The sequence below is a fragment of the Protopterus annectens genome, chromosome 7.part0 (assembly GCF_019279795.1).
Source record: "Protopterus annectens isolate FY-2018-M chromosome 7.part0, PAN1.0, whole genome shotgun sequence".
Lineage (NCBI taxonomy): Eukaryota > Metazoa > Chordata > Ceratodontiformes > Protopteridae > Protopterus > Protopterus annectens.
Window position 1 is genome coordinate 277,791,271 of NC_056739.1, and position 15,368 is coordinate 277,806,638.

Consider the following 15,368-nt stretch of genomic DNA (forward strand, 5'->3'; position numbering starts at 1 on the left):
ACCGAGCTGAACTGACGTGGGCTACTAGCCACAACAGTGAGCTGACATACGAGATGGCTAGCAGCTTCTGAGCTTCCCAAAAAACATAAGTTGCCTGTTTTTTGCTTATTTATACTATTTACTGCACTTTTTATTGCCTGCTACCTACTTTAATACTGTATTTATATACTGTGTACTAAACTACACTGTTGTACTGCAATTGTTTACCTTACTGTGCCTGATAAATCATATTTTATTGCTGTTTTCACAGTTTGCTAAGCTCTTTTTGATATTTGTACTGTTTTTTAAGTATTTGCTGGTACTTTCCACTGTTGAAAAGCAATCTGTTCTGCTTGTTCTGATTTTCCCACCAAGCAGTGTTAAAATAACTGATTTGTTAGCTGTTTAAAACATTCTTTAGTGTCTCCTTGCTGTTTTTCTGTTGTTTAAAACTGTTTTTCTGCTGTATAAATTATTTTTCTAGTATCTCAGTGCTATTTTTCTGCTGTTTAAATATTCTCTAGTGCTTCCTGACTAAAGTAGGGGAGCTGGTAGCTGTAGCATAGTCCAGATACAGGTTTGCTGCATCTGGGTCTGTTTGTAGTGGCTGTTTGTTCTGAACACAATTTCCAGGTCATCTTTGATTGGAAAGGGCCCTTCTGTGCTCTAGTGAGAGAAATGTGCTGATTGGAACTTGTTTTGTGAAAGGTGGTTGGTCTAGGCCTTGTAGTAAGCGCCTCATTGGTCCTTTTGAACCTTTTTAAAGTTTTTTCAAGTTTTTACCTTCTGGTATTTAAGCCCTGCATTTGAGCATTTCTGCTTGTTTGCGCATCATGCACTGCTGCGTGATTGTGCACCATAGCCAGACAGATAAATTCAACATTTTTTTCCTTAGATACAGCTGTAGCGCATTAGTGTAGTCCTCATCCTTAATACTTTTCTCATCAAAGACATACAGCTAGTGAACTGTAACCTGTTAAACCACCAGCAAAGAAGCCCCCCCCTTTGTGATAACAGTCTTCAACCTAACATTATCGACAGTTGGACTACCCTTGTTTCTCCTGTCAACCTTGTTGACTTGGGTCTCTTGAGGCAGTGTAGCAATTGCCTCATATACACTGACAATCATCTACTAATAACTCACTCTAGTACAGAATGTGAGAGATGTGTCTACACCAAGAATCTTGAATCCATGCTCTCTCTCACAAGAAACAGTAACACTGATGAGGTTGTCAACACACCCACTACTATTCATGCACATAGTACCACACTTACACACATAGTATGCATCAAACACAAAAATCAAAATACGTGGAGGTTATCTCAAAAAACTTACTGAAACACAAGAGACCTCCAAAACACAAAGCTGCTACAACTAACACAATTCCCACAGCATCCATGACACTTAGTAACACCAATGTCTCACCTACCAAGCCTGTAAGACATAACACTCAAAAAACAAATTTTCTTGTCATTAGAGACTCCCTAGTGAGACACACGGATATACCACTCACCAGGTTGGACAAGGAGAAAGTCACAGTCAGCTGCCTGTCCAGTGCCAGGATTCATCAGATCATGCAGGCACTCTGGTCTCTCAGCAGCAAGTACCATTATGACTCTGTCGTAGTTCATGTTGGAGTGAATGACCTGAGATGTACCTCACTGAACTATATGAAGATAGATATGACTGAGCTCTTTGAGTATGTGTCCCAGGCAGGTATGTCCATAGACTTGAGTGGCATACTTGCCTCACCTAGCACAATGCTGCAGTATAAATAAAAATTATAGATTTCAATAATTAGATTAGTTTTCGGTGTCATTCAAATGGGATTCAGTTTCTGTCAGCCTTGGAAGCTGTGGTCGAAAAACCATGCTGCTTTGCCAGAGACAGTTTGCACCTGGCACCACTAGGCTTTTGGCTACTGGCAAAGGCTCTTGTCTCCCCATAATGCCTTTTTTAGGCAAGGTCTTGAAAACAAACTTACAAATGTGAATTTTGCCAATCATAACAAAGTAAGGGTTATGCTGCTAAATGCTAGACACTTGAAACAAAAACTGCACAGCCTGGAAGCACTTCTGTCAGTGAGAGATGTAGATGTCTGTCCAGTCATAGAAATCTGGTTCAGGTCTTCCAGTCCTCAGAGAATACCCCAGCCTTGCAAGGCTACAATGCCTTCCACACCTTCAGACCACAAAATGAACATGTGAGAACCAAAGGAGGCATTGTTTCTATCTATATTAGAGATAAATTCACCTCCCATCTATTTAGACTGGACAACTCCAGGGAGTTACTCCAAGTTCAGGTTACTGTGGGTAAGACCCCATTCAAGTCAAAGCCAGTTATAGATCCCCCTCAATGGTCATGACGTGCATGAAGCCGACTTGATTAAACTGGCGTCAATCCAAATATTCACAAGCACTCTGGTTATGGGGGATTTCGATTATCCCACCATCAACTGGGAAACCTATGCTAGCCCTAACTCACTACTGCAAAAGTTCCTTGACTTTGTTAACTCAAATGCCCTGGAACAAATTGTTCATACCCTGAAAAGAGGATTAAACATACTAAATCTAGGCATCAATAAAATGACAAACAGATGCAATGCCTCAACTGTCGGACCCTCATCAGTTAAATCTGACCACAAATAAGTCACCTTAGAGCTGGTACTAACACCAGAACTCACAAAGCGCTACATCAAACTAAAAAACTACACCAAGACAAACTATACCCTCCTAGATGAAGGTATAAATGTTTTCCAAGCCCCACCCCCAGCTGGAAGTGGTGACTGCACTGAAGCTTACACTAAACCCTTGTACAATCACTTGCATAAGTGTATAGTCTCGGCTGTACCAGAAAGAGTCAAAGCTAGAGCCAGAGCCCAAAGTAAAAACAAGCCACCATGGTAGACATCCAGCATCAACAAAATTTATAATAAACACAAAATAGTTGCTTTCCAAGAAAACAAAGGCGAGGCTGCAACAATAGAAAAGCACCCTCCTCAGCCTCAACAGGCAAATAAGAAAACATGTCAAATCCTCTAAGGGCTACTTTGAGAAAAAACTAACAAGCATAACCAATGATAACCATAAGGCCTTTTACAACTATATACATAGCCTAAAAGGTAGGACCCAAGCATATGCAGAACTACTTACTTAACAATATCATACTGACCCCACAGAGATAGCAAACCTGCTATTGGATAGGTTTGGTGAACATTTCACTCCCTTATTACTTATCACAAACCTTCCACCAACCCCCCCCCACATATCTGAAGAGCAGGTCATTAAAGCCTTGACAAAGACAAAAGAAAAACAGCATCTATGGGACCAGATGGCATCCCAGACTGTCTTCTAAACAGGCCAAAACATGAAGTAGCATCACCATTAAGTCATTTTTTCAATCATAGCCTAACCACAGGCTTTGTTCCTGCAGAATGGAGAACAGCAACAGTTATTCCCCTCCACATAAGTGGCCTAGCAACAGACACAGGGAATTTCATATCCGTAAGCCTGACCAGTCTCATCTGTGAAGCCATGGAACATATCATTACGAACTTCATAAATAAAGACATAGGCAATTGCCAAACCCTGGAGCCAACCCAATTTAGCTTCGTCAAGGGCAGATCCTACCCATTAAATCTGGTGGATTTCTTCAAAAATGTGGCCAGAGTCATTGATGAGTCCATATCTGTGCACATGGCATACCTCGACTTAGCAAAGGCATTCAACATAATCCCACACTCAGGCATTATCGATAAACTTAGCAAATTGAATGTAAATGCCTTTGTTGAAAGATAGGTTGCCAACTGGCTCACAAACCAGACACACACCATCAAAGTGGGTGACTCCACATCAACCAGCAGACCTGTCACCAGCAGGGTGCCACAAGAGTCAGTGCTGGGCCCCCTACTGTTTAGTATATACTTCTCAGAAGTTCAGGCCAAAAATAAGGGGATGTGGCTGACCAAATCTGTGGATGCCTGCAAACTGGGTGCAATTATGGAATCCCCAAATTATTTCGGTATACTCCAGGAGGGTTTCATGTAGACCAGTTACTGGTGTCTTAGTCATGATCTCAAACTGAATGCAAAGAAATATACTGTCATTCCCTGCGGCAAAAAGAATGTCCCTTCACACCTCAAATCAATAACAGTACCTTAAGTACCCACAAACTGATAAGGGGTCTGGGATCACAAGTAGGCTGTGACTTTAACTTCATCCACCATGTGTCTACTGTAGTATGGAATGCTTTCTGTGTAGCATACTTGATTTGTAAAGGCATTGCCTTGAGAGCAAAGGAGGTTATATCCCTTCTATACTCAGCACTAATCTGGCCCAAAATTGAATATATTGCCCTGTTCAGCATGTACCATACAAAGCAGCTGCAGCAATTGTAGAGACCTCAGAGTTTTCTAACAAAGAAGATCAAGGGACTCCAGCACATGCCATACACAGATCAGCTAAACTCCCTGTCACTATACTGTGTATCATATAGACTTCTTAGCAGAGACTTTTGCCTGGCTTACGGAGCAATCTCAGACCAAAACCTAATGAACTTGCTGTATGTCTGCAAATCAAATGGGACTAGAGCTACTCATTCCAGGGACCTAAATATGATCTGCAGCTTAAATAGGACATGGCGGAGGAATAGATTTGTCTCCCAGTGATTGATGCATCTTTGGAATAGGCTGGCAGTTCATGGGAAGCAGAGCACCTCTATGACACTGTTCAAGAGGAACCTGGAGAAGTGGATGGGGCACCGTAAATCCCTACCAGGAATAGCACCCACAACCCTCCTGGACATGGGCAGTCATTAATAAATGCAATCCTGGGTATTACTTTTATATCTATGGTATTACATTGGGATGAATCACCTAGCTTGAAATGACCTCAGAGTCGATAGTCTAGTAAACTCCTATGATTCATATTTTGCTATTTTACCTCTAATTTTTCAGTTTGTTGTTAGAAAGGGGTAGGTTTTAGACAGGCAAACTCTAGCCATCCCAAGGGGTCTAGTCAGCTATAAATTCACAAAGACTGCAGAAAGGACAATCCAGAGCCTGTCTAAACATTACTGTGTTGGTTTGTGACTGATTGTGCAGTTGTCTGGTAAAATATTTATTTTGATTTATATTTCACTTTTACCACAGTTTTCACTTGCTATAGGAAGAAAGGGGTAGGTTGTAGACAAAAAGATTTTCTTTGATTTATATTGTCTTGTTTTTACCTCTAATTTTCACTGTTTGTTGTTAGAAAGGGATGTATTTTATATAAATGCATACAGACTGCAAAGAGGACAATGTAGCCCTTATCTAAACAATGCTGTGATGGTTATGCAGTTGCCTGGTAACAGGAGGTTTATTTTGATTTCTATTTTATTCTTTTAAAATGTTTTCACAGTTTTAGGAAGAAAGTAATAGCTTGTAGACAAGAAGATTTACTTTGATTTATAGTTTGTTGTTTTATCTCATATTTGTACTGTTTGATGTTAGTAAAAGGATAGGTTTTTATACAGGCAAACTCTAGCCATCCTAAGGGACCTAATCAGGTATAAAGTCACACAGATTGCAGAGAGGACAATCCAGAGTTTATCAAAATAATCCTGTGTGGGATTGTGACTGATTGTGCATTTGCCTGGTAATAGAAGATTTATTTTCATTTATATTTTATGTTTTATAATTGTTTTTTCACTGTGTATTGGAAGAAATAGATAGTTTCTTGCCAAGAGGATTTACCTTAATTTACATTTTGTGGATCTGCCTCTAATTTTCACTGTTTATTGATAACAAGGGATAGGTTTTAGACTGGCAAAGTCTAGCCATCCCAAGTGGTCTACACACAGATGCAGTGAGGATAATCCAGAGCTTATCTAAACACTCATTTGTTTGATTGTGATTTATTGTGCAGTTTCCTGGTAAGAAAATATTCATTTTCATTCATATTTTATTTTTTCCACAGTTTTTCACTATTTGTAGGAAAAAAGGGATAGTTTCTAGATGAGAAGATTTGCTTTGGTTTATATTTTGTTGTTTTTACCTCTAATTTTCACTGTTTGTTGTTAGAAAGGGATAGGATTTACGCAGGCAAAGTCTAGCCATGCCAAGTGGTCTAGTCAGACAGAGTTTATCTAAACAATCCTGTGTCGGTTTGTGACTGATTATGCAGTTGTCTGGTAAGAGAAGCTTTATTTTGATTTATATTTTATTCTTTACTTCTGTTTGTATTCCTTAAAAGAATATGTAATTAATGACCTGCCAAAGCACAAGCATCCTGTACAGTGTACTAAATACTATGCCTATTTAAAGGTAACATTTGATATAACACTGGTGGTCTGTGTTCCTCATGTCAAAAGTTACATGATTTTCTTACCATTATTAGTAGTAAATCTAGGCCTGCTGATGATGATTGCAGGTGAGCATTTGGCATAACTTGGAGAACTGATGTTACATATATTAATTACTGGACTGATGAGATAAATAATGTTAGGCAAGTACAAACAGAACACATTTATGAAATGAAGTGTCTCTTGTCAGTAAAAATCCCTCAACCCTATTGAACAAGGTAGTACCACTGATAATTTTGGAATTCTGGATTTAAGTATTCAGCAATCTGGGTAAAAGGAAGAAAGGAAGAAGTTCATAACAAATAGCATGGAGGAAAAATAAATTGATTAATATCTATAATGTAAAGAAAATACATACCATAAAGGTTACTGCTTTGTTATGTCACACACAGACTACAGAGAATGATAATATTTTTCTACCAGAAAATATTCAGTCTACAGAAGATGGCATAATTTTCCCAAAAGAGAGGGTAGAAAAAAAGAGACAAGGGGCAGGTGAAAAGGAAGAAATCAAAATGGAACATGGAAGGATTGAAGAACATTACTGTAAGAAATAAGAGGAGAAAGACAGAATGTGACAGCATGGCTTAAGCTGGATAGGAACTGTAGACTTGCAAATGTAATAAGCAGTGAAAACAGTGGGATAAATAAGACTAATGGTGATGAAAACCATTACTTTCTAACAATTGATAGAGCAGACATTACTAAATTAGAAGTTGAAGATTCTTCAGATCTGGTCAGAAAAGATATTCTTGTAACTAGAGATTCAGTTATTAGAAGAACTAATAACTACATTTGCCGAGAAGATAATGAACATCAAAAAGTGTTATGCTTGCCAGGAGCAAAACTGAGGATATGATAAAGACCTTATAATGCCTTACTATAAGGAAGTATGAATCTGTTTTATTCATGTTGGTACAAATAATGTCATCCACAAGACTCTTGGACTGTTAGTAGGGAACATACAGCCCTATTAGATAGCAAAGCTTGTACAGATGTTAGGACTAATTTTTCACAAATCACATATAGAAAGTGAATGAAAATTTTTTTTTGGTAAATACCTATATGACAATAGGAGGTACTGCCAGCTATGCCAGGAGAAGTAGGGCAGTGGATGTGTAACATATGCCAGCACAGTTAACTGGAATTTTGTAAAGAATTATATGATATTTGCATATTAAACCGATTTGTACAGATGCTTGTTTTGAAAAAGGTATTTCTAAAGCTGCTTGTGTTAAAAATGTATCAACAGTTTGCCCTGCTGGCCAGAAAAGAAATGTACATGCATTATTGTAACTGTTTAAATGTATGTATTTTAACAGAAGATACTGCAAGAGAAGAGGTTAATCTACCTGACTTTGAGAAATAGTAAGAAATTAAATTACTGGGCCTAAGCCATGAAGATGTTATTTCACAGTTTTGATTGAAGCCAGAGGTGCAATGTCTGTAAGAAGCATGGTTTTTTAGTCTCTGTATGAGGAGTAGAACTTTATAATTGTTTTATAACTTCCAGAAGCTGCACCAGATCTGAGCAATGCTCTTGTGCATGTATTATTGACATGTAGGTGCTAAATCCTGGCAGTTTCTAGCAACAGGGGGTTGCATAGGAACTAGAAGTCAGATGACCAGATGTATGGGATGTTATTCTGTACAGAAATAATGTTTTAATATTAGGTGAGACAGCAGTCCCAGGGCAGTCTGTTCTTGTAACCTGACAAAGAAGGATCTCTCACCTACTCCATCTTGCTTTGTTCCAGTAAGTGACCAGGGAATAGTATTCTTTAGATCAGTCAGGAAAATATATTTTCGATTAGTTAAGTAGTGTTTTTCTGTAACTGTGTGAAAGTGTCCACCTGTATTATTTTTAATATTTCCTGTGATTGAAACCCTTGTGTTTACTATAAATAGATATTTCATATTTTCATGTTTTTTTATTATTCACTATTAGATATATTTAAAACTTTCATTGTGGCTGGTCCTTTAGAGAATATGTTAACCTTTGAGAGTACTTATATCTACTGGTGACACTGTGGCGACTCCTGAAGCCTGGCTGTTTGGTCAACATTACCATTGGTGTTATTATTAATTTCACTCAGTATAATTGGGGACCCTTGCAAGAGCCTTAGAGTAGCTGGCTTTGGGGTAACTGGTAACTACCTTATATTCTGAGAAAAAGGGGACAGAGCTAGTAAATATGTGCCAGCCATTCCCTTGTGTGATTGTGTGTGTGTGTGTGTGTGTGTGTGTGTGTGTGTGTGTGTGTGTGTGTGTGTGTGTGTGTGTGTGTGTGTGTGTGAGATATGTGGAGCAGGGACACAAAGCACTGCCCTGGTTTCATAGAGAGGGTGCTGGAGGACTTGGCTTGGACAATCAGTTTAGGTCTCAACCCTATAGCTGTACCAGTGGGGAGTCTTACTTGGGATCTGGAGGAAGACAGAAAAACCTGGACCATGGACTGATTGTGTTCCCTGTGTACTCTTAAGGGAAATTGTGCTCGATGCAGAGAGCTCTGCATCTGTAAATACTGAGTGTATCCATTTGTATTCCAAGTGAATGTCCCTCTCCAGTATTAGTGGTGAGGATTTAGGCTCCTTGATTACTGGCCCTGATTGGAGACGTTACAACCTACATAAAAAATGTCCTGTTTTAAAAAATGGAAATGTGTAGAGGATCCAAGCCTAATTTTGGGCACATGTGTATTTAGACAGGATGATGTGCACTTGTCAATATCTGGGAAGAAAATTTTTTGCAGCAGATATTTTGCAATATTTGATAAACACAAGGGAGGATTTTTGCCAGGTCAAAAATGTAACAGTTCACAGATAGCAACATTTGATGCAGCTCTGATGGTTTTTAATGTTAGGAGTATTAAAAATATATATTTTTAATCAGAAAATTTGCTATATTACCATGTGATTGACATTATTGTTTGAATATATCTAGTTCCAACCTCACCACCATGAGTGTTGAGGGAAAAAAAAACAAAAAAAAAAAATAAAACAGAGAAACTAGTGGTCTTAAAACTTCATTGATGAGCTTAGTTGCAATAATTCCCAAAAAGTCATGAAAACCAGGTAGTCAGTAACAAAAATCAGAAATATTTTACAATGTTAAACCTATCAGCTTTTATACACTTTAGAAGTAGGTGTGAAAAATATATGTATTGTTTAGTTTTAAACTAGTCTATTCAAGGCAAATATAAACAAGGCTGAAAAAGTGTATTTTAGAACACCAAGTACCCACCCCCCCACACACTGCTATTGATTACTGATTAAGTCAAACTAAATCCTAGTTAAGGAAAACACTATCTATTTGCAACCCACATTCCCACATCAGGTACTAAGAAAAGCATAACATACAAATAAAAAGACTGACTTTTAGCTAAAATCACTTTTGGCTAACTAATGCAATAAAGCCTTCATCAGGTCTGAGACAAGAACTACAGTCATATACATAGGTAGATAAGTAAAAAGAGTTAACTAGATTGATTCAAGAAAAACACATCGCTAGCTAACCATAAACATTATTTAACTGGAGCACTATAAATATAAATATATGTATATCTAATCATATCTAATGCGTATTAGTGTGTATAAAAACAAAGTTATTTATAGCTCAGAAAAAATTATTATTTAAAAAAATTATTTCAAAAAGAATTACTTTATTTACAGCCTAGAAATAACATTAGAAAAAATGTCAGTGCTTTGCAGTAAAAAAAAACTGTAGTGACAGTTTTCATGTTTACAGCCCCAAAAACATGTTTATTCAATGAAAACAAGTAGAAAAAAACACACAAAAATAGTGGATGAAGTAAACTAGCAATGTATAAAACTGTGCAGATGTGTACATGAGCATATATCAGTATGCTAAATGGGGGAATTATACCAATACTTCATGGAAATGAGGTATATATATATATATATATATATATATATATATATATATAGGTCCGCTTCAAAACATCTGAAACCCATAACATCTAATTTCATAACATTGAGACCAGAACATCTAAAACCCAAAACATCTAAAACCCATAACACTGAATTTCATAATATCTAATAGTACAAATCACATGAAAATAACATCCCCTCCACATATAATGACATAACACTGAATTTCATAATATCTAATAGTACAAATCACATGAAAATAACATCCCCTCCACATATAATGACATGTAATGACACCAAACTGCCAAACACACTTTTTACTATGTTTCTGTAGGGGGGCTTGATACAGTGGGGTTAGGAAATTAACTTTTTCCCACTGTAGTGCAATCTTGGAGTTGGTATATTTAATTTACGGGGTGTGTGGGGGCAGAGCCCCCCCCCAGATGAGGGGTGCAGGGGGCTTGCCCCCTGCAAAAATGTAGAATAAAGTGTGTTTGTTGTTGTTATATGGAAGGGATGTTATTTTCTTGTGATTTATAGTGTTAGATATTATGAAAGTCGATGTTATGGGTTTTAGATGTTTTGGGTTTTAGATGTTCTGGTCTCAATGTTATGAAATATATATATATATATATATATATATATATATATATATATATATATATATATGGAATATATGAATCCTATTGAAAGTTTATTTTGGCAAATGGAAAAAAGACATCATGCTTGATCAAAAATCAGCCCATTGTACAAACTGGCTGGTTTTCTTTTTGAGATTGCATCATAGTGGGGATTGGGGAATTTGCACTTTCCCTACTGTAGTGTGATCTTACAGTAGGAATATATAATTAGCAAGTGTGTGGAGGTGCAAGCTGGCTTGACCCTGCAAAAAAAAAATTTTAAAAGGTTTCATTGATTTGGGAATCAAGTATTTATTTACAATATGTCCCTTATTTATAAATATAAATCCAAGAAAACAGTTGAGTCCAAACAGGCTGTGCAAACTTTTATTCCATAAAAACAGGTAAAATGGTGATAAAACTATGAGCGCTTTCTGGATAACCCTTTATCAGACTGATGATGAAGGGTTATCCCAAAAGCTCTCACAGTTTTACCACCATTTTATCTGTTTTTATGGAATTAAAGTTTGCACACCCTGTTTGGACTCAACTGTTTTCTTGGATTTACATTGTTTTTTTGGTAAGCGAGTCCTTAAGGAGAGGAAGACAGAATTTTCATTCACTATTTATAAATATAGGCTTATTGGAAACTGCCAATAAAAATAAAATGTTAAACTAGAAATGGAAAAAAAATAGCCTAATATTGTTGTGTAGAAAGGACAAAAGTTAAAAGTACTGAAAAAAGTAATGGAAGCATTCATTATATCCAGCATGGACTAGCGCAGCGTAGAATAATGGAAGCATTCATTATATCCAGCATGGAATAGCGCAGCGTAGAAGTAGTTAGATCATTTACAGATTTAGTGGTTCTACCTTAAAATAATATGCAAAACATTGAGATTTTTTTCCTGAAAGATAACATAATTTGGATATACAACTAAATCTATAAAATCAAATATATAAAGATAATAAATCTTCAGGATATCTGTACTATAGATAGTTATCAGGCACATATATTTAACATGAGGGAAGAATTTTACTCTAAAAAAAAATTCAGTTATGAAAAATAACACAGAATTCACTTCTCCCTTGTTTTGGAGGAAATGTTTGAGCAGAGTTTTGTTAACTCTAAAAGATAAACAAAACTGTGAATTAGTATGCATGTTAGAATTACATGTAATGAGGTATATTAGCAAACTAAATATGCCTCTGTTTAACACATTAAACATGAAGCATTACATGTAGAGTTCCAAGATGGCTGCAAAGCACTAACAGAATCTTTAGGAAATATCATTATGACTGACCTAAAAGCTAAGCAGAATGGAGCAACATTTTTTTGGAGTGCAAGTTGACAGATGACTAGGAGGAACACCTATACAAAACTCTGACACGTATTATGAGCTGATAGATTTTATATAATATACCTTTGCCAACATACATTAGTAGTGATCCCCATCCTCTGTTTCAGTGTATTCTAGCTACAGCCAAAAACAAATAAATAAAGTGGTTGAAGGATTTAGTGTCTAAATTTACAAAATTCTTATCATTAGTCAGAGAGGTTCATGGTAAATAAATTGGCATAATAAACATAAGAAACACTCAAAAAGATGTAACTTTTAAGTTCTGGCCAGAAATTCTCACCAGTATATGGTACTGTTGCCTAATTAAATTAATGAAATGTATAGAAAGCACATAGTTAAAATGTTCCTCTAATGTTCAAGTAAATTTTTAAAAGATAGAAAAAGATAAATGATTAAATATCAATGGAATACATACACATATTGTACATTGTAACTGTCCTTTACCTTTTACAATAAATTAGTTTAGATTTACCTGTTTACCTGAATACAGCAAAGCACATTATTCTACCATCTACCATCACTATGTAAAATATCTTAAAAAGGATTATTCCAGTCATTTCTGAATTCTTTTGCCTTTCTCATTAAAGGGGTTTCTACATCTTATAGTCCTGCCTTTTTAAGTTAAAAGTCTAATTTCTTCATCACAAAATTCTTAACTTGGTATAAAATATCTTGCAGAGTATTCATTAGTTGACGAATTCTTTAGCACATTCAGAGGTTTGGATTTATCTGAAAATTAATTTAATTATTATTCTCAATACCTAGTACATTAGAGTTCTCAATCAGTTTTTAAACGTTTGAAACAATAATTGAAATAAGGGATCTCATTTTTCATCAGGATCTTTCTTAAACATGAGTTAACAAATTTTTTTCATGTTTTGATTTGGTATGTTATCTCATGCATGTTTTTTAGCTTAGCTTTTAGGCCAGTCATAATGATCTTTCCAAAAGATTCTGTTAGTGCTTTGCAGCCATCTTGGAACTCTACATGTAATGCTTCATGTTTAATGTGTTAAACAGAGGCATGTTTAGTTTGCTAATATACCCCATTACATGTGACTGTAACTGTGTTAGATGTAATTAGCTGAGTTGTATCTGTATACTTATAGTAACAGAACATTTTGTGCCTTGAAATACCTCAGCCAAGATGTTTCATAGCAGAAATCATGATGTTTCACTATGCCATGGTATATATTTTGATGGTACAGTGGCTTGAGTTTCCAGTTTTTAACATTTTTGTACCATTTTTAGATGAATATATATTGCTTACCATATACAGACAATGTTTCACTTAGGAAAATCCTAGAACTGCATTTTAATGTGTATTATTCTGCACAGTGGTGTTATAATCTGCAAGGCCATTTTAAAGAACTTAGTAAATTAAATACCCCTAAATAATAAAAAAATGAACGAGAGTCAGTAAGCCATGAAGCATTGTGACTAGTTCTGAAATTGTTTTTAAAATGCATTATTGTGTCAAGTGTTGTTTAATTATATTCACTTCTTGGCTTCTCTGTTTTTCATTACATGCACTAACTGCATCCATATTATCTGTCACAGATTGCTGTGTTCACTGCATCCTAGCCTGCCTGTTCTGTGAATTCCTGACACTCTGCAACATTGTCTTGGACTGTGCCACCTGTGGAACCTGTGCCTCAGATGACACCTGTGGTCTGTGCTGCTGCTGCTGTGCTACAGGGGAGTGTGGTGGTTGTGCTCTGCCCTGTGACCTGGACTGTGGACTCGTGGATGCCTGCTGTGAATCTGCTGACTGTCTGGAGATATGTATGGAGTGCTGTGGCCTTTGCTTCTCCTCCTGAAATGTGATGGATAGCAGTCTGGTGACTGCTGCTTGGGTCATTTTGAGGCTGACTTGGAATGGGTGTGCCACAAAGAACAGACTGACAGACAGACAGTTTCACTCCTGCTGAACTGGTCATTCTATAGTTTGACAGGGTGAAGGAAAATATGTATGAATTCTGTGAATGTAGTGTCCCTTTTTGGTCACTAGTGAACTAAATAATTCAGATTTAGTCTTTATTTTTCTAGCCACACAAAAATCTTAGAAGCAGTTGGCAGAAGACTTGTGATTATAAATTCAGACTTGAATCTGGAAATGCTAACTAAAATGTTTTTGTTTGCTGAACAAAGCTGTTTTAATTTCTTGAAACTCCTACGCTAACTGTAGAACTACATAGACTCTAGCCCATGCATTGTTTACAACAGACTTCATCTTTATTACAATTATTATTACTACTTTGGTAACTAGATAAAGCTGACCAAATACATGTGTGAGTCTTCTTGGGTGACCACATAGCTCATAGTAGTTAAGTGTCCCAGCTGTAGTCACCAGTTATATAAGCAGATACTTCTGAAATCAAAACTTTTTTTTTATATACTTACCAAAGCAGATTACTGAACCTGAATGCACTGTCAGGATGCACAGGAGTGCTTATTTCAAGTAAACTGGAAAAATGTTATTTTGCTAAATGTAATAAGTAAATAAAATGTAATAAACAAAATATTAGCAAATGTTTGTTGTCTTAAAGTGCTATAATTCTTCTATAACATTTAGTTATCAGTGTGTTTTCAAGTAACTTATTGCTGAAGCAAGCCTATTGTGTAGTGATGCATGTGTGTAAAAACACTTCATTTGTTCCAGCAATGTTGCTAAACAAGGGTTTCTACACAATATTCCACACAGTATTTCTGTAATAAAGTGCAAGGGTAATTTAGTAGATAGTAATGTTGCCACTCTAAGATGAACAAACAAAGATTGCAGGTCTATGTATGAATTGTATTTATTAATGTAACTGTTTAATGTGCCAGTCTTGCTAATGTTACACAAAACTAGACTTATTTAACCATTATACAGATTAATTTGGCAAAAGACCACTATGTCATCAAAGCTTAAAGATTCAGCCTGTTCTACAACTATTTGTAAAACTATGTGTAAAAAAATGATGCATGAGCGACATCTTGGAAGTGTACTACAACACCAGCCTAATTCTCTAGGATCCCAAGGAAAGGAATAGCAAACAGTCTTTACTGTCTGGTTACTTCAGAGTAACATAAAATTAGGTCAGTGTCCTAGGGGACTCACATACTTTATCAGTATAATTTCAAATCACAGTCAGCACTTGCTCATTCTACCATAGCAGTGTGATTTTCATTT

The 15,368-nt window shown here is 36.3% G+C and overlaps 1 protein-coding gene across 1 annotated transcript in view; it reads left to right on the forward strand.

The window, feature by feature from the left end:
* The window catches only part of MDFI (MyoD family inhibitor), a 647,095-nt gene extending 632,376 nt beyond the window's left edge, over positions 1–14,719 (forward strand). The window contains exon 5 of the mRNA XM_044076755.1: positions 13,754–14,719. Within this exon, the coding sequence (XP_043932690.1) occupies positions 13,754–14,013 (260 nt within the window). The 3' untranslated portion in view covers positions 14,014–14,719. The remainder of the gene's footprint in view (positions 1–13,753) is intronic.
* The last annotated feature ends 649 nt before the right edge of the window (positions 14,720–15,368 follow it).